General features: G+C 35.1%; 1 protein-coding gene across 1 annotated transcript in view; it reads left to right on the top strand.

Annotated features, from left to right (window-relative positions):
• Positions 1 to 20427, top strand: part of CEP128 (centrosomal protein 128) — a 98320-nt gene extending 77893 nt beyond the window's left edge. The window contains exons 22-25 of the mRNA XM_036384921.2: positions 7229 to 7306; positions 9131 to 9244; positions 12880 to 12985; positions 17057 to 20427. Of these exons, the coding sequence (XP_036240814.1) occupies positions 7229 to 7306; positions 9131 to 9244; positions 12880 to 12985; positions 17057 to 17163 (405 nt within the window). The 3' untranslated portion in view covers positions 17164 to 20427. The remainder of the gene's footprint in view (positions 1 to 7228; positions 7307 to 9130; positions 9245 to 12879; positions 12986 to 17056) is intronic.
• Positions 20428 to 22849: the final 2422 nt, after the last annotated feature.

Raw genomic sequence — 22849 nt, 5'->3', positions numbered from 1 at the left:
TTTAATAAACCAAAATGCTTCATTTTTTTAATTAGAGAAAGTAAAAATCTCAGGAAAAATGCTTATTGCAAAAGACTTAAGTTATCTAAAATTATTTATTTCAGTTGAACTAGGAGTAGTAGTATACAGCGTTCTCATTTTTTTTTTTAAAGTAGTGGGTGTATGCATGTAAATGTAATTTTAAAGAGAGATTCTATGAGTTCCTTCCACAGGATCCTCATGAGAAATCAGAGAATCACTGAGGTTGGAAAAACCTCACGTCCAATCTTTGACCGAACACCACCTTGTCAACTAAACTATAGCACCAAGTGCCATGTCCAGTCATTTCTTGAACACTTCCAGGGATCACCCTCCACCCCCTCCCTAGGCAGCCTGTTCTAGTGCCCTTTCAGTGAAGAAATTCTTCCTAATGTCCATTTTAAGCAGCTTGAGACCATTTCTTGTCCCGTCACTTGCCTGGGGAAAGAGACCAACCCCCACCTGGCTACAGCCTCCTCTCAGTCAGTTGTAAAGAGTAATAATGTCCCCCAAGTCTCCTTTTCTCCATGACAAACAACCCAGCTCCCTCAGCTGCTTCTTATATGAATTATGTTGGCCTTTAATCTGTGGAATATGTATCTGAGTTCTTCCACAGAACATAACTTGATAAGACATAGATTTGTGCTTTTTTTTTTTTCTTGGTTTGGTTTGTATATCATAAAATAAGTTAAATTTTGTTTGACAGCAGACTATTGACTAGATGTTTCTAAAGTGCTGCTAGGTCCTTCATTTTAGATTTAAATGCTTCCTATTTGATCTAGGTATAACCATAGGAGCACAGGCATCAGTTACACCTATTACACCTATTTTTCTTTCACTACTGGGAAGCTTTTTATTAAAATAGGGAAATCATAAGGAAAACTCCTAATTCTTTTCCTACTCTGACACTGATTTGCTGTGAATCCTTGTTTAAATCACTTCTCTTTCTACTTTAATTTTTCTCACCTGAAAAACTGAATGATATTTCTTCTTTTCCATGAAGGCTGTGTTAATTGAATTTTTGCAATGCTTTCTGGAAGGCTTGATGAAATACTGTTGGCATAAAAAACTTTAACATAAATTCCATGTAAAGGTTTTTAGCCTGCAATGCTTCATAATGTTAAAGATGAGCAACAAGGAAGTCTTTACCCCTTTTGAGAATGTGTTCTCACTAACATTGCATTACTTTGCACACTCTACTTCTTGTGTCATATTTCTTTTAGTTCCCAGGAATTATATCTGGATGTCTCTGATCAAAATCTTAGTAAACGATAAAGAATGGATTCTCAAAAACTACTGCTATGGACCCCCAGAGTACATGGAACACTGACTGATGATTCACAGAAAGCTAGCTTGCCAAAAGACAACAGTGTCCTCCATGTTTCCAGCTGCTAGCATGCATCAAACAACTGCAAATTCATAAAATAGTTTCCTAATATTTTCCCATGTAAACATTCCCCTAGTTAGCACAGGGATGTCATGTGCTTATGAATGAGAGAAAAGATAGTCCATGTCATTGCAAACAGGAAAGGAAGCATTCATGAAGTTCCTTTAATTAAAATGTGGTCCACCCCATGCAAAAACATCTGGAATCTAAATGGAATGTTCAAGTAGTTTGACATTGGCAATGCATTGTTAGAAAGGTCATTTGTTTTCCATTAGTGTAGTTTTTGCTTAAAAAAAATTTACTTGTTGAAACTCTCATGAAACAATGTAATACAGAAAAAAAAGCCAATTGAGCATTGAAATTGTAATTTGATAAAGTTACATGTGTTGCCTACCTTTGTATAGGTAATTTGACTTCTTGATGTGCTGAAATCATCAAAACAGTGGTATATTTGGAATCATGATATACGTGGAATATAAAGATATAAAATGCATTTTTCTGTTTTCTCTGAACTTTCCTTCTCTACATATGATGTACTATTCACAGAATGTTCCGGCTATTGTGGAGTTTGCCTGGTGTATAAAAGTCAGCAGAGCACCTCAGGCCTCCCAAGCAGAACCACCTGCTTAAAAGAAAAGTATTTGATTTATCAGTGGAGAGCTAGAGATTGAAGCTGATAGTGCATAGTTTTACAGATCTTAACAGGGAAAGCAAAGAATACTTTTAAACATGCTGTGTGCATCCTGTTCTTGCTATTTTGGTATTCAATACATTAAGGTAATTTAAAAATAAGTCATTTTAGGTCACCTCTAACACTGTATTTTTTGTTTGAATTGTAACTGCCTGCTGACATGCATTGCAGCCAGTTAAAATGATGTTGCATTTAATCTTTTTATGGTTATTCTTTGGGGATTAGCTAACTGGTACTTAAATCAACTCTTATTTTAAAAAAAATATCTGTGCAATACAGATAGCCATTTGTTTTTACCTACTTCAGAAAAGAAAGGAGCACTGTACTTGAAAGTCAATGAAGTTTGGTTTCTGGTTTATGTTTATCTGTTTTCAATATATTGACTATAAAGGCAAACCTCAGGAGTACTATATACAAACCTGCTTTGATTTATTTGCATTTAGCATTGCAGCTTTGAGACTAAAAATAAAATGTGTCTGATTTTGATTTAGATCTGTCCCTTGAGACAGTGTGAAACCGTCTATTACCAAGAACACATCAGTATAGGAGGTTTAACTGTTCACATGCAGTTTAAACATCAAAGTGTTTGTATGAAGTCATGGAAAATAAGTGATTTGTTTTGTCATTCTCTGTGAAAAATAGAATGCCCCTTTTAAAAGTAAATAGTCTTTATTTTAAAAACAGAAAGATTAGTAGCACTCAGTCTATCGAAGAGCACTGTTGTTAAGTAAAATTCCATTAATACTGCCTCAGACAGTACAATGGGTGTTTTTATCTCTTATCAGTACCATCAGTGCACTGGGTCAGTACCTGCTGTTGCTCGTTATACAGAAGTAGACAGATGTGATTGCTGTCTTTAGGATTATTTTTATGCATTATGGCATACAGCTCTCTGATTTCTGGGAAAAAATTTAACAGTACTTAATTGGCCTCTATATCAGGTGTTTCTAGCATCCTTGTCCATGTTTTATCTGTGTGGCTAAATCTGTCTTTTTAATAGAATAGAGTGTAGTCATTAATGATACAAGTATGGCATTTGAACCATCTTGAGGAGGTTGCTGTCATTCTCATTAATTACCAGGCCACTTCTATGGACCAGCTAAAAGCTCTTTGATCATCTTTCCCTCACATTCTTCAATGTATTTCTTCGTTGCCATCTTCCTTACTGAACCTCTCCTAACAACAAAAGTTGCTTTTTTTCTGTTTTTATTTGCACATCACTACCGTTCTTTTCATTTGTTTTATGGAAAAGACACATTTCTGTCCCTGAAAATGTTAGTGTGTGAATTATCCTATTCAAGTCCCTCAAGACTGCTCAGAAGACTGTGAGAATTTTACAATATAAAAAGAACCATTCTGGTCAAGACCAAAGGTCAATCTAGCCCAGCTATTGACATTGCAACAATGGCCCAAGTAAAATCCTCAGGGAAGACTGTATGAGCAGGACTAACATGTATTTTGTTTCCCATTCATTCATTCTGATCCCAGCTGTTCAAAGTTCAAAGGCTTCCAGACTTAATGTAGTTTCTGTGAATTTGGAACCATTCTATGGTCTTTCCTCATTCATGAAGTTTTCTGCTTAAAGCCATATAAAATTTTCTATCTTTATGTGACTTCTGATTTTACACAAATTGGTAATTAGTCTTCGCAGGCAACTCTCTTACTGGGTGAAGAGTCCTATTCTTTAGAGTACTGTGTTAATAATTTCTCACTTGGAGACAGGACGCCATGGCTTTGAAAATTCTTGTTCAACTTCTCTGACCTTTCCCTTTTTCCCTTTTGAAATAAAAATCTACATCTGCACTCAGCAGTCAAGATGCAGTTGGATTAATGATTTGGGACAGTTATGTTTTCTGGCTTTTTTTATCCTTTCCTGATTATATTGAGTGTTGATTTTGGTTTTCTGATTGATACTGAGCACTGCATTAGCAGATTCTTGGTAATATGCATCACTACCCATGATCTGCTTCCTGAGCAGCAATGGTTACCTTAGAGCCCATCATTTTGAATGTGAAGTTAGATTTAAACTTTAGGAGTCTAAAACACCTTTCAGAAATCCAAGTAGCTTGTACCATTCTTTATCCACATGATTCTCAACAAAACCAAAAAACCAAAGACTGAATATGCATCTAACCCAAAGGCTGGTCTTCTTCTGCTTTCAGGATTATATTTAATCTAATAAATATTTCAGGATTATATTTAATCTAATAAATCTAATCCATAACTAATAAGGATTAGCAGAGAAACGGCTAATTTTTTTCCACTACAAAAAGTGCATGAAATAGAGGGGATATATTTAGGAGACACTTTGGAAGAACAGATGATTAGCATCTTCCTTAAATTCATTTACAGACAGTGTTGACATGAGGTCTTGGCATTGAAATTAGAGAAGGAATTGAAAAATTAATGGCTTAAGGCATAGGCTTACACCTAGGGCCTGAGTTCTTTTTTTTTTTATGAGAACAGATCAGAGGTCGTCTGTATTAAAACAAGGTGGGTAAATGGATAGATAGATATCTATATACATATCTTTGCATACATGTAATTGCAGAAACAAAAGAACGAGTCTCATATTCTCTATCTAATTTAGTTTATTGTTACTGAATATTGACTACAAGTTCAGTCCAAGTTAGCTGCAAATGAATCCCATTGTTTATAAAATTTGACCTTTTTTTGTTATGAGTATTTCTTAAAACCTTAAAACCAGAATGTTAGGAGCTAACAATGAGGTCGACATCACTGCTTTTAAACAGATGGTGTGTCTTCATTTAGGTTACCTTGTTCATTTCTGATTCTACACTCCTCACTCCTAGTCTCCATCTTTTTAAAGTTGATGCCACTTGTGCAGAGAAGCTCCCATTGAGTTTTCTTCTCCTGTTGTGGCTGAAACTTTTAGTCTCTGGGATCTAAATGGAATGTTTTTCATCGTGGTCAGACTGAGATTTTCCACAACTAGTAACAGAGCTTTTGTAGTTAAGAGCAAGTTAACTTGGTTTGCACAGGCCTTACAGCATAATATTAGATTTCAGGATTGATGGATTTTATTTGTTTTAAGATTTTGCTTTAAAGTACCAAGGCAGTAATATGATTAATGAAGCCTATTACTGGTAGATTGAATACGAGACTAGCAGAACCTTATCAATAGAAATGTGATTTTGAGAATTATGGAGGAAATACTAACTTGTAATACTAACAGTTGTTCAGAAAGTACAAACAGTTCTGGTTTTACTTGCTCTTTGGCAAATAATAGAAGGGCAGCCTTTGAGAAGATGCAGAGGCATCTGACCTGTGGGACATGACTGTTCTTTGTGCATGATAACCAACTTCCTCTGCACACAAAACCAAAACCATTATATTTATTTTCTTCAGTTCTTTGCCGTTTGCAATAGGCTGCATTTTTTGTCTGGTGGGTGTGAATGTGAAATCTTAATGTTGAGGCCAAACCTAACTCTTCCTAGAGTGGTAATTCAGTAGTACATACCATATGCCTAATATGGTATGCCTAATTTTTCAGTAGTACATACCAAATGTGTGTGTGGTAACCAAAACTGCACACAGGACTCAAGGGGGTCATAAAAGGAAATCAGGTTTGATAATAAGAGGACTTTCCTGTCATGAAATGAAGACAGCTGTGAGCAATGATGATGTTGTCTCTCAGGTGTTTTTCAATACCTCCTAGCATAATCTATTCCATAACTTTACCAGGCAGTAAAGGGAAACTGACAGTCCTGTAATTCCTGGGGTTCCTCTTTCTTGCCCTTCTTTAAAATTGTGACAAGGTTCACCAGCTTCCAGTAATCTGGAACTGCTCCGGATTCCCAAGACCACTCAAAAAATATCAAGAGAGGTTTTGTGATGACATCAACTGGCTCTTGAAGAAATCTTGAATGAATGCTTTCATGCCCCGTAGACTTGTAGGGATGCAACTGAAGCAGCAAATCCCACACAAGTTCAGGGTCGACTGGGAGTTGATCATCTCACAGTCATGGTCCTTCTGCTTAGTGCACTGTGATCCCCTTGGTCGATCATCCTCTATTAGAAGACAGAGGCAAAGAATGCATTAAATGCCATTGCCTCTCTCTGTCCTTGTTTGACCATCCTCATCCTGTAAAGGGATGAGGGTTTTCTTGCACTGCCTATTGCCATGAATATATTTTTAAAAACTCTTTTTATCGTCCTCCACATTTCTGGCCAGCTTCAATTCCAGTAGAGCTTTGGCTCCATGAATTTTCTCCCTACAGTGACAAGCTGTACAGTGACTCTGTGTTCTTCCCATATCTGTAACGTCTCTTATTCTAGTCCCTGGAGACAGCAGACTTCCCTGTGAGCTGGCTCCAGTCCTGCATAAGGAGGTCCTCCATTTGCTTTAGAAGGGTGTTTCCTATTACAACTACCCTTCATTTTCCTGTTAACAGAGGTCTTGGTGCAGAGTACAGGTGGTGTTGTTTTAGGAGGCCACACTATCCCAGAAGGACTCCACTCGCCTCATCAGTAGTCTGGCCTTCTGGTTCCAGAGCCTCACATGTATTGTAGAGGGTGCCAGTCCTGCGTGTCAAATTCTGAGAAGGTGGAGGAACCTTCCTCCTAGTACATGCTGTGACCTGCTTCCAGCCTTCACCTTCTAACAGACCTTTGGCTAACAGCCCTTTGACTAATTACCCTGCAGTGTTCTGAGTGCATCTGCTTCTCCACTATAGAGGAGGTTCATGACTCCTGAGAGTCCTGAGACTGTGAGACACTGAAAATAATCAGTTTGTCTTTTGCTTGTTTGCTCAAACACTATGTAGCCTGTTCACTTCCTCCTGTAGCTGGCGATCAGCTCCTTAAGCACAGCTCACCTTCTGCAAAAGAATGGTGAGCCCCAGCCTCATGAAGAGGTACCAGGCACGTGTGGCAGCCTCTGACCTGGAGAGCTCCATCTCCCATCAGCAGGTCTGGATGGCTGGCTGGAGCCTCTGGCATGGCTGCTTCAGTGAGTCCCACAGCTACTTGTGATTGAACTTTAGGGCGAGTCAACACCCTAACTGAGGAAGCTTGAACTAGTATGCTAATAAGACTGGGGTTTGTAATATGTGAGATGGCTGAAAGAATCGTTTTGTTTTTAATGTTTTAACTTGTGTTCTGTTCTTTAGAGTACCCGAGTGGCTTTAAACCACCTGGAGTCTGTGCCTGAGAAACTGAGCCTGTTAGAAGAGTGCAGAGATACTGGGGTGAGAAAGATTTCATTTGACTCTCTCAGTGCTTCTAAAATATTTTGGTTAATTAATAATATCTATGATGTACAGATAAGTTGTTTAATAAGATATTTACAGTTGCATATGTATGTATTATATAGACAGAAACATACTGAAATTTATTTTCATGTTTATATGGATCTTTTTGAAGTTATAAATTTAGTTCTAATTATTAATACTGCTCCATAATGTAGGCAAACATGATAACTGGGCATAACAGGTCATGTGTTAATTACTGTTTCAGAATATTTTTATGGAGCGGTAAATTCTGATATTACATATTAAAAAATGAAAGTTTTATAATTAAATGAATTATGCCAGTTGTTTTAATATTTAACTTAATGAGTGAAATAGATGATCTTTATAACTTTTTTGTTTTGACATAATTACAATACTTCTTACTTATTTTTGCAGCACCATTATCCAATTAAGATGTCTTGGACACAGTAGGGCATATTGACAGTAGCGGTGACATACTGTCAAGAGTGATAAGGCTCAGGTTAGATTTTCAGTGGCTAAGTGGCTAAACCCCTGTACCATAGTTACTTTCCATTTATGAGATGGATGGTTTAATAGAAAAAAATCTGTAGCTTCCTTGCACAATATAAATTTTAAATCAGTATTAAACGACAGATCAAAAAATACATAATGATTTGCATTTTATTTGATATGTAAAATTTCTTAACCTGTGGTTGTCATAAATATTTCAAAACATACTTGTTTGGAGCATTATTTATTTTGTGTTCCTGCACGAGGTCATCAGATAATAATTCTACGCCATTTTATTGCTGTCATCATCAACAGATTTGGTAATGCAAGTACTGGTTAAAATATTTGGGTTTTTTATGAACAATATTGTTGAGATGTATAGTTGTAATTTCACATTCCACGTATCCCCAGAGCAGCTTTTTTGCTCTGACAGAGGTTTATGTTTACCTTCTGTTTCTACTAAAAGAAAAATTTTGTTCTCAGCAGGCATCTGCAATCTCCTTCACGCTTGCCCTCTCACACTTAACACTGCTCTGAAATTACACTGTAATTTTCTGGTTTGCTGTAGTTATAACAGCCAATATTTGTGAGATTGGAATGCAAAATCTTTGGTTTCAGTCGGGCTTTGTCCTTCTCCATCATGCTTAATTTTTTAAATATGGTTTTCTGAAGATGAGCCCCTACCAACACAGTGTTTTGTTTAAGAAATAATTTATTATTCAAGAGGGCTAAGCTTTATGCCTTAGCTTTGAGAAGGATGTCAGTTTGGAGCTTTGTTACTGTTTGCAAATAACATATTGGATTTTTTTGTACAATAGCTAGCAAGGTCTTCCTTCAATGTTTTCATAGGAAGGGAGAAGGCAACAGGAAGTAAGTTTTGGTAAACCTCCTGGGTTGTCTAGGAGGTTTGCTAATTCAAGTGATTTATGTTTTCTTGTTGAAAATACTGTTTTGTCCATATCCTTTTTTTTCTTCAAGTGCTTGTTTCCGTAGTGTTGAAATTAATTTTCCACCATTGCAGAATTTTTCTTAGAAGGTATGTTATTGCTGAAGTTTGGAAAGTGCTACAAGAAATCATTTGACAATTAAGGATAAGGCCATTTTCATTTTGATCTGCATGTATTTTAACATTATTTTTCTGTACATAGCATTATGCTTTTGTATGATGCCTGAAGTTCAGCCTCTGAAAGTTAGTTCTTAATTCGTTCTTGCTGTGGTGAAAATCCTTGATGATATCTGTGTTTACAATAGTTAGAATTTCTACTACTTTTTACATTATGAAATCATCTAAATCTTCAAATTAATTTCTAGGAGTCCCATTGCCGAAGGGAGATGATTGAGGAGAGGTATATGAGGTATAAAGACATAGTGACTTCTTTGCAGCAACAGCTGGAAGATTCAAAGCAAAGAGTTGGGCAAGTCAAGGTATGTGTGTGTACTCCACTTCTGTGTCCCAATTATTTTCAATCAGCAACATAACCTTATCTTTTTAACTCCTAGTACAAACACAGACTGAAATCATGCATGAATGTTTCTGTTTCATATAGCTGCCATGGCTGATGGCATGGCAGCTATATTGACATGGCATGAAATTTGATGAATTAAAGGTTGCTTTCATTGTACCCATGCCATGGATACTTTCCAAAAAATCTTTCAGCTTTCACAAAAAGGTATCTTACTGTGTCTTACTACTCTGAAGTGTTTACCTGCTTTGTCAAATTGCTGTCTACAGCAATTTTTAATTGTTCAATTTTCTCTTGTCCTTTCAAGTAAAAGGTATAGATAGAAACCTGTTTCCCCTATAAAAAGGTTGACTAATTTATAAATTACATGTAGTAATTCTTCAGTAGTTGATATTTGCATTTATTGGAAGCAATTCTGTGTGATGTCTCTTTCATACATAAATGAAATCCAGGCAAACAGAAGGGAAGTGATTTGCTAAAGGTCATTATTTATTTATTTTACTGTTTACTGGACTTACAGCAGTGCTAAGCATGAATAACTAACTCCCTACAATACAAATCCAGTGCTCTTCTTTAGAAACTTTGCCTGTAATGAGTTCAACTTTCCAATTATTAACATGCTTTCTTTCCCTTAGTAGCTTGTTCATTGTCATATCACTGTCATTATAATAGCAGCTTACTTCAGCAGAACTACAATTTCTTATGCAAGTGTTTGAAATAAGTGATCTGACCTGAAGAATCATACTAGTATTTCTGCTACATGTCTCAGTCAAATCAGTTTCTTTGGCAATGCATCAAACCTGTGTCCCTAAGCAATTGAGCTCAAATTGAGGATCACACACTCTATGAAAAAGATAGAAAGATGTTTGTGTTCCCCAGCTTGTATGTAACCGTCTTCCTTCTGTAAAATGAGGACATACTTAAAACACGTCTTTTAAAAAGTGGAAAAGGTAAAATAAATACAGAATGTTTTAGCTTAGGAAGTTGCTGTTGTGAGAAGGTACTAAGTTACTTGAAAAAGCTATCTTGCTCTTCTGTAAGAAAGAATTGAAAGGAGGAAACAGGCACAATTAGTATGTTGCTGGTGATAATCTTCAGTATTTTGAATTTCTTTTCCCTCCACACAAGCATTACTAAGTCAGTAGCTACTGAAATTTGGAAAACATTGAAAAGCTAAGTGGAATGCAATCAGCTGACGGTAGAACATAACATTGCACTAAGCTGACTGAACTTACTGAGCTTGTGTGATTTGAACTCAATAATCAGAATCCAGTACAAAGCTGATTCCAAAATAATTCTCTTTCTTTAGACAACTGAGAGCATTTAATGGTTTCCATTTAGTCAGGCCTAATTGGGTTTTTGCATGACATACAGTACTCTTTGCTGTCACGGCTGCTGCAAATAGAACAGAATGTTCAAAACCAAGTAACAGACGGGTGCTAATCTGATTTCAGTGATCACGCTAGCTTAGACTAAAAAAAACCTTTTTAATGCTTGCCTTTCTTACCCTCCTTTGAAACTAACTCAAATGCCATTTATTTATTTATTTTACTGTTTGTCAGTTGGGAGTCTCTAAAACTGATTGCTGGAAGAGTGTAGGTTTGAGGACACCAAAGTTGATTCTTTCTGATATTTTTGGTTCACACTGTATACATACTGCCCCTGCTATACAAAGTAAACAGATACTTAATAGGTGATAAGAAAATCCATGTTTCTTATAAAATTTTTACATTGATCATTTTAGATGGAATTACTTCTGAAATGAATCTTCTTCCTCTGTTATGTTTTTCTTTCTAGCCTTTCTTATATTACACTTGTTTCAGCTTGCTTGCCAACATTGATCTCAGACAGGCATTATCTAATCTTGTGTCCCAGTCTTTTCATTTTAAGGAGGAAAAATTAAACCAAAGTTGAAAAAAAAGCAGATCTTTTTCTTTCTTTCTTATGATTTCTTTTGTCCCTACTCAATCTTCCTACTCTTCTGTAGTCTTGTCAGATGGCTTTAAAATACCTGTTGCTTAGAAGTCCAAAAAAATCATAATTTCTATTTGTATGTTTTAAAATGGAAGATTTCCAGTAACAAAAGTAGGCCATAGGCTTGGGAGGATACCATCAGGTACAACAGTCTTGATTTTTCAACGAAGAAAGGGCCAAATAATAGTAGATGAAGATGAAATTGGGAGAAAACTTCATAAATATAACATATTAAAAGAAAATAGCAACAGCAGCAAAATCAAAGCAGAAAGCCAGAGGAAAACTAGAGATAAATATTTTAATGTAGAGATATAAATATTTTAGGGGAGTTTCCCTGCCACAGATGATTGACCGTCTACTCAAACACAGCAGATGTAATTGTCCATGAAGCACATGACAAAAGGCACATTCTATACATTAATATTTCTGTAAAAAGAAAGCCATTTTGTATTGCAGGTACTGGTAGAAGCACCTTTCTTATTTAAAAACTCTTCTTTTAAAGCATTTCTGGAAGCAGAATGGAAAGACAAAAACGTTTTTTATTCTTTAAAAATTGTTATTGTTCTATGAACACTTTAGGTATTAAGTCTCTCATCAGCACATAAGGGGATTAATATGTATAATTCCCATTAGTCTTAACAGGAGTAAATCCTTCTTCAGTGATGGAACAAAAGCTTATTGTGTCTCTAAGTTAGTGTAAATTTTTTTTTGTTTAGTTTTCAAATCTTATGTATCAATGTAAAATTAAGTATCAACATAAATGATAAATTGCAAGATGTTTTAAGAAAATTCCTTGAGGCTTTTTATGATAAGAATTCAGCAGTAATATTGTTTGTTTTATGAATTTATGCATTTATTCATTATGACTTCTTCTCATTTCAAGAAACTGAGTAATTTGGATACCAAGCCAAGCTTTTAATCTCATTTTGGATTGTATTATAACTGGGGACTACTTGCTGCAGAGCTAATAGAGATTTTTCAGGGATTTTTGTTTAAATGACATTTTTAAATTTATTTTCTCTTTTTAGCTTATAGACCAAATGACTTTCCTCACCAAAAAGCTATGCTGTATGGGTTTAGCCATAAATAGTAACATTATACTTAAGACTTTATGTAATGGTTTAACAAAAACATTCAAAAGCACCTTTAAGTATTTTGACATGAGAAATCTATGAACTTTAAGTTTCCTCAGTGGCAGAGAAATTAGATTTATATTTATTACTACTTGTGGAATTAGTATGAACCATTCATTGATGAGGAAGTCATTATTCACTGATGTCTGCCCTGCTGATATGGTGTATGCTGAGCTGTGCATGTGATGTGAATAGGAAAGAGCATTTTTACAACATGCTGTAGTGGCAAAGACTTGCAGTGATGCCAGTGCTTTTCTCAAGGCAAAGCAGTTTTTCACAGACATTTTATAGTGGTGAAGTGGGGATAAAACTCGTAAGCAAATTAATTTGAACCTAAGTGCAATACTGAGAATTCAGAGAATTCAAATCAGTCTTTTCCAGAGTGCGTCTGAAATCACAGCATGTGCCTGTCTGTGTGCTACTAGTTTTTGTTAAAGTTTGCAGCTGCTTGATAGTAACAGATAAAATTATTTTTATCTGGTTCCCATAGGATGTGAAAATGGATGCTGAAATTTCTGATGTAGAAGTGGCTGCTCATTCTAGCTGGCGAACTCAAAACAGCTTTTTGTGCAGCTCACCGCTTTCAAGTTCAGGTTGTAAGTATTATATCACAGAAAAAAAGTGGTAACACATTGTTTTCTTCTAAATTTTTTTTTCCTTGATGAGTGAGATGCTGCTTTTCAGAAGTGCTGGAACCATCTTAAGTATCCTACTGTGTTTTAGTTTTAGATGCTGGATGGATGTCTTTGCCTAGGAAGTACTTCATTACATCTCACTGACAGTTGTTTGGGTTTTTTTGGCTGGGACATGAAGTATATTTTGTTTATCTATTGCAAAGAAAAGGGCTGCTGTTGAATTCTGAATCTCTGCTTAACAAGTCATACCTCTGTAAGCTGTGTAGACCCTCTGGTCTTCTGAGGGACCACAGAGATATCCTCAAACATGGATTCTTTCCAAGATCTTTCATGTGTGCCAGTTAGTCCCATGCTTGTGTAGCATTTTCTCAGTGAAAGTTGAATTCACTAATTCTACTTCAGTAGTGTTTTTAACTGTTTTTTCTCTACCCCCATGTGCATATACAACTTGTGTTCATGTGAAGTAATGGGATCTCTGATTCAGCTGAGAAATGCTCAATAAAACATAGGGCTTATTAGGTCTTGATTGGGTATGTAGGCCCGCCTTTGCATGAATGTCAAAAGTAACTTAAAACCCCAGTTTTTAAGGGTGTTTTTAAGCATATCAGTACAAGGATATCAAAATACTTTTCTTCAGAAGGGTATCATCTTCCATTTATTTTCAGTATAGCCAGTTTGTGTACTGGGAACCTATTTAGAAAGTTGCATTCTCTTGAAGCCTATTTCAGGCTTCATTGCACTTTGAAATGTTGCATCTTTCTATGAGTGCAGTGGTACATTTCTGCTCACCAGTAAGTCTTGAGCTGATCTGATGAGGTTAAAGGTAATTGGTTTCTCTTCCTTTCAGAATCGATGGGTTGGGGTTAGTATCTTTTTGCAGAGCATATTGAATAACAGTAGTGGGAATAAAGCACAGGAGATAATACCTCTGTATCATCTGTACTGCAGGAACACTTTACCTTGACTCAAAGTTGATTTTTCTGTTTTCCCAAACCTCATCCCTGTCAAAGTCTTGCAAATCAAAGTACAGTTGAACCTGTTTTGGGTATAGAAAAGAAGTAACCGATGCCTCACAGAATGTTCAGATAAATGGCCTCCAGCAGTCCTTTCCAGTCCCAAGAATTCCAAAACTGGTCACTGCAAAAATTTACTGAAACTTAAAAATACAGCATAAGTGTTCCTAAACTATTTCAATGTCTTTATACTGCTTAACCTGAATTAAACAAGCTAGGACTTTGTTGCTTTAAAACTTTTTAATAAATTTTAGGGAGTTCTAAGAGAAGTAGGATCCATGTGATCTGAATACCAATCTGATGAAACAGTTGTGCATGTTTATTCTCTGATTCAACTGTTTTTTACCAGCACTAAGTACTAAATTTTCTGGAAATAAAAAAATAAATGATTAACAAAAGACAGTGGTGATTCAATTCACTACTTAGTCCTTATGGCACTGAAACATGTGGATTACTCCACAGACTTTGGTTTTTGACTGATTGTCACTTTATGCTGAAACTGATTTCCACCAGTCAAATGTGTATTTTGAAGTTGTTGGTATAGTTCTTGAGGACAGTGAAAATTCTGCTCTGGTATTAGCATTAAGGAGATTTTTCAGTGAGTGGCAAATAAAAAAATTGCTACTTCACTCATGAGAGTCACAAAAACATAATGAACTTTAAATTTCAGAAATGGTATTAATTATCATTTGAGACTTTGACAGTGAAGTATAATTTGTCATCTTTGCTCCGAAACCTACTGTAGCTTTTAATAAATCTTCCTATGCATGTCATCATCTATTTTCTGTGATTAATTATCTCCTTCTTCAGAAACAGAAGGATGGAAATTTTTTTCCTTCATTTGCCTTTTGGAGCAGTTTGCAAGCCTTTGTGATTTATATTTCCCCATTCCATCTCTCTTCAACTCATGAAGCCTTACAGACTATAGATTCAATAACTAATACTAGAAGCTTCCTTCCCAATGTGAGTTTCCTATGACTTGTGGAGAGTACCCAGAAGGAGAGCAGACTCATTTTTTATAATTTAACTTATTTGTGAGGGAGATTGTGGGATTTAAGTTTAAAATTGGTTGACGAAAAAAGGACAAATAGTATGGGAAAATAAATAAGGGAACAACAATCTATTTCCATATATATACAAATATGCTTACCAAAAACTTACCAATGCAGCAAGCAGTTAAAAGGAAAGTAATTAACATCAACATTGTGTTTTGTTTCTGGTATAATTTCTGCAATTATAACAGCTTTTCCATTATAAACATATTTAAAATATGTTGAGGGAACGCGCTTTTATTTCTGTACCCATTTTCTTAGAAATTAAGAAGTTGAAATGAGAAAGTAATTTATTCAAGGAAGCATTCACTAGATGTGGTTTGCAGTCCGTATTATTATCAGACCAAAATGGTTGGTCCAGCCAGTCACTACTAGTTGTTATCTAAAGAATAATCCTCAGAAACTGTTTTTACGGCCACTGTATTTTCCTGAAATTTTGATTACGAAAGTCCCTTGGGTTACACATGCTTTGCATTAACTTTGTGCATTGAGTCCTGCCTTTCTCTTTGCACATTTCATCACTTTGAGGCTTTAACCTGGATGGTTTCCCAGAAACCATATGTCTTAGAGGTTTTCTATTGTTGTTGGGAATTTATATTCCAGGGCTTCATAAGTTGTGATGGACAACACTCTTGTGTCAACATGGTATGTAGTAGGACTGATACCACAACTGAATAAAACCAAGCTGTCCTGAATGTAGGCTTTATTGTCAGAACAATTAACTTCTGCACTGTATTGCTGGTGCCTGTCTTTATCCCTCTATGTATACTTTTTCATAAATTCTTAAGACTATTTTTATTGGCATTTATAAATAATGTAATGTACTTACATTAAAAAGACATTGCAACATGACTATGCTGTGGACACCCTTCTAGAACAAAACCTAGGGCTGCTTAAGCATAAGAACTTGGAATGACTGGAAACTTGACATCATCACTTAGAAAAATGCAAATTGAATTAGTTAAGCAATGAACTTTATGATTTTTTGCCTTACTTTGAATACTGTCCACAGGAGGTACCACTGACATAGCATACAGCAGCAGAGCTTTGAACCAATTCTGAAAATTTTATGCTGAATACTTAGAACTCACTGTTATACCAATGTCCCAAACACAGTGATTTCATTCTTCTGAAAGTGGAAACATCTCACCCCTCCTAAGCAAACTGTGAAGTCTTGCTCCTTGTTAAATAACTTTTGGTTATGTATTGCTACAACTTTACTGGATTGTTAGAAATTGCACTCTGGATATTCAGTAGGATGACTTTTCTTCCATGCTTGTGCTATAAAGAAGGCCATTAGAAGAAGGATATGTATAAGCTGCTAGCCACTTTCCTTCCCTTAATTTCTGCCTTTTGCTAAATGTTTGGGTATTTGATTTTTTTTTTCTTCAGCATTATATGAAAAGATGTTTTGTCAATTCATATTGTTTGGATTTTGATGCAATATATTTTTAGAAATAAGCATTATATGTGTACTCTTCTGTGAAGGTATATACACAGTATGACATTGTATGAGCACCTGTTCAGTGTCACTTGGTGACTTAAGTCCATTTTTTTGGTAAAGATATTCCTTCACAAATTTTTTGAGAGGTTTGTCTTATTTAAACAAAAATTCTGGAAAAATAAATGGAAAATATTTCTTAGTGTAAGAATCAATTTTTTTAAACAGAATCTACATTTCTTGTGTATAAGAAAGCTCATGGCTATGCCTGTATTATAGAGTATTAAAATCAATTTCTCTAGAAAACAAAGAAAATATTATATTCTCAGTTATAAATATTGAATATATTACTTGCTGAATAAATTATAATATCATATAATGAAATATATGTTTTAAATAAAAACTAATGGCCAGTCAACCAAATCCAAGAATCATAGGTTTGAAAAGGCCTCTAAGATCATTGAGTCTGACTTAATATATGATTCTGAAAATGCTTAATCACCTTTTTTGTGTGACTTATTTCTAGCACTTACGAAAGGGATGGTTCCTTTGGATACAAGTGGCACCAAGGAAGATGCTACTAATGTTGCTGTTAGTGAAAAGAAGCTGCAAGCAGAAGGAGGAAAGCTATAGAATATGTTATGAAACCACATCAGTTTTCTCTGTGGTAAATTCCATTCCACTTTTTTTTTTGGTTTTGAACAGTAGTAATTCCATCTGCTGTAGGAGTGATGCACCCTTAATGATTCAACAATTGCCAAACACTCAAATGAAAGAGCACCAAGACTAACTCTAATGAACTCTTTTGATAATTTAGGTGACTTGCACACCAAAGGCTTTCTGAGATTTTGCTATTCTCTTGTATTTGTTTCTGCAATCCACTTAGACTATATTTATTGTATTCCTGAAATACTGTGAAATGAAATACCTGTGACATTAATCTTTGCTATGAGCTTATTTACCCCTATACAGGAATTGTTCTGACACTTGTTTTTTAATTATGTTTAATAACATTATTAATAATGAAAAAACATTCAGAAGTTGCCTATTACTATGATAGAGAATAATTATACAGTGTTGTACAGACACATTTGTGATTTTAGGTCCCTCAGTTTGAAAAAATCGTTTAAGAAAGAAGTGATAAAACAAAATTTTCTCAAAGCAAATAAAAACCCAGCTTGGTTTTGGGTTCAGCATATATGTATTATAAGTTGTCTAGAATTATTCTTTTGGCCAGCACACTTTTATTAGATGGCCTCAATTAGGCACTTTAAAGAATCTGAATCTCACCCATCTGTATCAAGAGTGCTGAACGGCACTTCTTTGTGGCTGTGAAAATGTTAAAAGCAATGTTTAATGTTCATTTATTTATTCTGTTTTGTTCTCTATTGGAGAAGATGTGTTATATTGATTGTAAAATACTATGGAAATAGAATATTGCTCATTTGTATTTGTTCAGATATCACTATTCTAAACAAATTAGACACAATTTTGTGTTACAGTGGTCTCAAAGAGCAAATCAGAGAATTTTCTGTCTACTAATTCTGCTGTCTAAAGAAATGCAAGTGTTTCTGATGGTTCTTGTTTCATTTTTCTCTCAGCTACTTCTGGCTGGATCACTGCTAGTGTGCCTTAAAAGATTTGCCAAAGCTACCAGGGTACTGTAGCAACATTAACACCATTCAAACAATTCTGTTTTGCAGACTTCTGTCATATTTAGGAAGTCTATTTCTTCTCTGAAACACTGTTATTTTTTAGCACTGTAGGTGTCTCAGGTATAATTCATAGGCCATGATGTGCCATCTCAAAAGAGGACTCTTTTTTTTTTTTTTCCAATACTCTGATGAAGTGTTCTGTAGTCCCAGTGGGTGCTCTGGACCGTGCACTTCTTGACAATCACCTTGTGTTCATCCTGTTTCAAACAGAACAATACACTGAGAACATCAAAATCTGAACACAGAAATGAGAAAAAGATTGAGTTTATTGTCTGTTCATTTTCCATGAACTTAAATTGCTTAAAAGTAAAAAAAAAAAAAATCTGACATGGTTAAAAGTTTTCTTAATCTTTTGTTGTGCATTATGCTGTGCATGGTAGTGCTGGCATTGGCTTTTTGCAAACTTCTGGCACATCTCCTCATTCAGAGGGTCAAGAAAACAATACAGGCACATCCATCTGTTCTGATCTCAATGGCCATGACAGGAACAAGAAAAAAAAATCAACAAATAAACTGCTCTCTACAAAGAGTGTGGATGTCATGAAACAGTGTTTAGCTCAAGCCACAGCTACTATAAACTAAACTTACTTTAAGTGGATCCAACATTTGTAATTTATTTTTTATTAGATCAGAGCAGAGGTGGAAATATGGCATTTGAAATACTTTAACTGGTTTGGTCTGCTGAAACTTAAAAAATTGCAAAACAAAATGTTAGCAGCTTGCAGACTCTATGGTACCTACAAATTATGGCCAAAACGTAGAAAGTTCACTTTAAAATATATTATTAAGCAATAAATCATGTTCTCAAAACACCTTATGTGGTAGTTAGGTCTGGTGTATGGATTGCTGATGGATAAATGTATACCCTAACTGTTTTACCCAAGTTTAAATGATTTTGTGACATGAAAGTAGGTAAATAAAGGGACCTTTGAGAGTCTTAGCTGAGAAGCAATACCAGAAATATAATGTCCTCTCTTTTTCCTAAAAAATTTGTAAAAATTGTACCATTTTTTGTATTTATACATTTTTTCCTGACTTGTAACTTAGAAATCTGAAGTATGTGTTCTTAAAACAGGATCACTACTGCTTTATATTGTTAGAAAACTAAGGACAAGCAGTCTGATCTCCCTCACTATTACATCAAGTATTGAATCGACTTCTGTACTACATAGGACAGAAATTACTACTGGGTGAACAATTTTGGCTTTAAAACTTTAGGTATGTTCAGTGCTTAGTATATTTGCCTTTGCCTATGTGACTGGGTTTTGATCAGTTTTATATCCTTTTATAAAATTTTCTGAAAGGAGTGGAAGAACAGAAGAGACATCAAACCATGCACACATACACACTCACAAAAAATTCTTACTGAGTAGACTTAAGGGCTCCAAAGCCAGGAAATTCTTTCTTAAGTTTACCCTCTTGGCATGGCAGTCTAGATAGCATGTAATATTTGTCTCTCTTCCACCTTTGATAGAGGTTCATATTACAAAGTGAATTTTGTTTCCTCTTTACTGAAGGCTAAAGTTCCGTTCATGACATTATGTGAAACTGTCCCTTTGTGGTTTAAGAAATAATATTTTTTCCATATTAGTCTGAAAGAATATTCTTCTGCACAATTTCAGTTCTTAAAGTAGAAAAGCAGAAATTTTTAAATACTACCTTTTGTATACTTCGCATCTTAAAAATTGCTGTCCCTTCTGGTAGCCAGATGTTTTTGTACTTTAACCCTTTAATGACCTATTACTTACCCAAAGCAGTTGTGTTCAATAAGCAAAAATGTGGTATTGTACACACAAAAAATGATGGTTTAAATCTTTCTTCTGTTTAGCATTTGGTAAATCAGGCAATTTTTTATGTATGTACTAAGTACATACAGATTTTATAAGCTAGTATCAGGCACTCTTTTTTTTAATGCTGCAGTGAAATACAGTGCTTCAGTACTGTGCTTTCAAAAATGTATTGGCCCTCTATTTTAGCATCAAATAGCTGTCACATGAATAAGCTAGAAATTTTATGCCCTTCAGTTCCTAATGTTTTATAGCAGACTTGAGAGTACATAATTACTTTTGAGACTATATTTACTAAACAGACAAAATAATTTATTTTTATTGTGTAATTATGTCAGCCTAAGAAGAAATGTCAAAATTAAAATAAAAAATAAAATTTTATGGTGCAAAACAAAGCAATTTCTTACATTTACTTCCCAAATTTTTGATGGAAACTGGTCTTCAGTGATGGTGAAAGTTCTCCTTGGATATTCAAAGCTCAACCACATTTTTACTGACTATTACAGCAAAGTAAATAAAGAAAATACATGAAAAACCCATACAACAAAGAAACTACAATTCTCAAATCCATTTCTCAGCTAAGGAATCTACATATCAGTTCATCTCTGGCTTGCAAGGCATAGTCTTTGCACTGGGTAGCACTGAATGGTTTTTCATGAATGAAAATGCCAGCATTACTCTGAAAGGAGATCAGTAGGTATTTTTGTTACACTGATTGTAATTTTTATGGCTAAATATGAGAAGTCTGCAACTTGGATGCATTCTCATATCTATAACATGCAGGAAAACTTTTTCATAAATTTTTGTGGCACGGCTTATTACAGTAGAATTTTACAGTATCCATGTTAAACTCCTTGTGTCTGCAGTGTGTTAGTAACAAATTTATCTGTCTAAGCCCTTGTCACCCCACAGAAGTAATTGATACTGCAGTTAATGTGAGCTGCAGGTCAATAGCTGATGACACAGCCTTCTCAAAAATGGATGTGCTGGAGGACATCATGCAAAGTCCTGTGATTTTGATGTAATTGTAGAATTTTGAAGCAGCTGTAGAGGAAAACCTAACAGTAGAAGGGATGGAAAGCAATTCATGATTAAGTTAAAATTTAAGAACACTTTTATTCTTGTTACCTCAGCTTAAAACCTGTCTTATAGCTAGTATTTACATCTGAATGAAAGTGATTCCCTAAACCAAATTCCATCATGGATAATTTCTTTTTCATGCTTAAGTACTTTCTACTCTAGCACAACTCAACTCTTTACTGGAAGCATGTCTGGGCTGCTGTGAATATGAACTTATTTGCTTTTCTATGTAAATAACTAAATTAGATTTTAAATCTGAACAATATTTTTGTGCTCTGTACAAGAGTACAACATGGCAGAATCCAATAACCAAGTCATTCAAAAATCTGCAATGCTTCTGGGAATGTTGACGGCAAAAATGAAGGACATTGCTGTGGTTAAAATCCAGCAACGTCCAACTTCTATCATTTGTGCTAACAACAATAGCTCTCCTGTTTCTAAAGCTGAAGTTGCACTTCTGTCATTTTTATGGCTGAAATAGTGAGATTTTTTTTCTTTTCCCCTAATAATGACAAAATCTGTAGTGTGAGAATATGCAGTGAATATATTTTTAAATTTCTAGTGTTTTTATTTGGGAATCTACCAGGTGCTATTTTGAACTGAATGTTTTTGGAACACCGTTTTTAACATGTTTTTGTTAAATTTTTACATTTAAAAACACAAACTCCATAGAGATACCTCTTTTAGGATAATTTTGCTGTCTGTTTTTAGGGACATGGCTCCTTGATAGGTGTTTTATGGGAGTAAGTACAACAGTTGTTCTTGAGTACTTTGTTATTTTCATCTCTCTTCAGACCAGAGTTGTTTTGATGTTAGACTGCTTTTCTCATCTGCCATCTAAAGTGCACTAGTGTGTCAGAAGACATACCATAATTTCTTCACCTGCCCACTGTCAATAATTTTAGTAGTTTATGTTCCTATGGAATTACATTAGTATTGATGGCAATTGTTTCTTATAAGCTCTTTTCATATGAACTCTGACACTCTTATTTGTTTACTAAAATAAAAGCTACATAGTAAATGGACTAACATCAGGTCACATGCTGTCTAATTTTAAAGATTATTCTACAGGCCAAAGTAAATATCTCTTACTACATTCATCTAGATTTTCTGATTGCCAGCATTGATTCTACTATCAGTTTGTAGAAGGAAATAGTAAAGGATAGACTTTGCCACAATAACCCTGAAATATTATTGATTTGAGGCAAAGAAAGGGACTAGAAAAAATTTAGGACATCTGTCTAAGTGCTTAGTCTAGAACCTAAAATACTCATATTAAAAAGTGTATTTCTTCAGTGCGTTAATATCAAATCATCTTCCTTATAAACAGTTGCTGACACCTAAAATATTTTTGAGAAGTGCCACTGAAATTTGCTAAATGTGATCAAAAGGATTTCTGTATCACTCACACTGTTAAACAAGCATGGAACTGGGAAGCGGCCCAATTTATGTTTCTGGTATGAGGCTCTTCACAGTAACCACCAGAGGTACAGTTTTGTATTTAATGTGGAAAATGATGAGGATGAGCTGTGTTTTGCTGGTGGCCAAGAGAACAGTTTGCATCTGTGGCTTTTTGGTGTAGGGAGCTCAGTGCGTGCACCATTTTTATTGAGGCTCTCCCTGCCTTGTGCAGCACTGACAGCACCATTTCACTCAAACAGCTGCAACCATGAAGACATCATGGAGCTGGCAGAACTTTTGTTACATGTTTTGACTAACAGAATGTCAACAAGTCCA

This window comes from Molothrus ater, chromosome 6 (assembly GCF_012460135.2).
Source record: "Molothrus ater isolate BHLD 08-10-18 breed brown headed cowbird chromosome 6, BPBGC_Mater_1.1, whole genome shotgun sequence".
Lineage (NCBI taxonomy): Eukaryota > Metazoa > Chordata > Aves > Passeriformes > Icteridae > Molothrus > Molothrus ater.
This window is presented reverse-complemented; position numbering and strand designations above follow the sequence as displayed.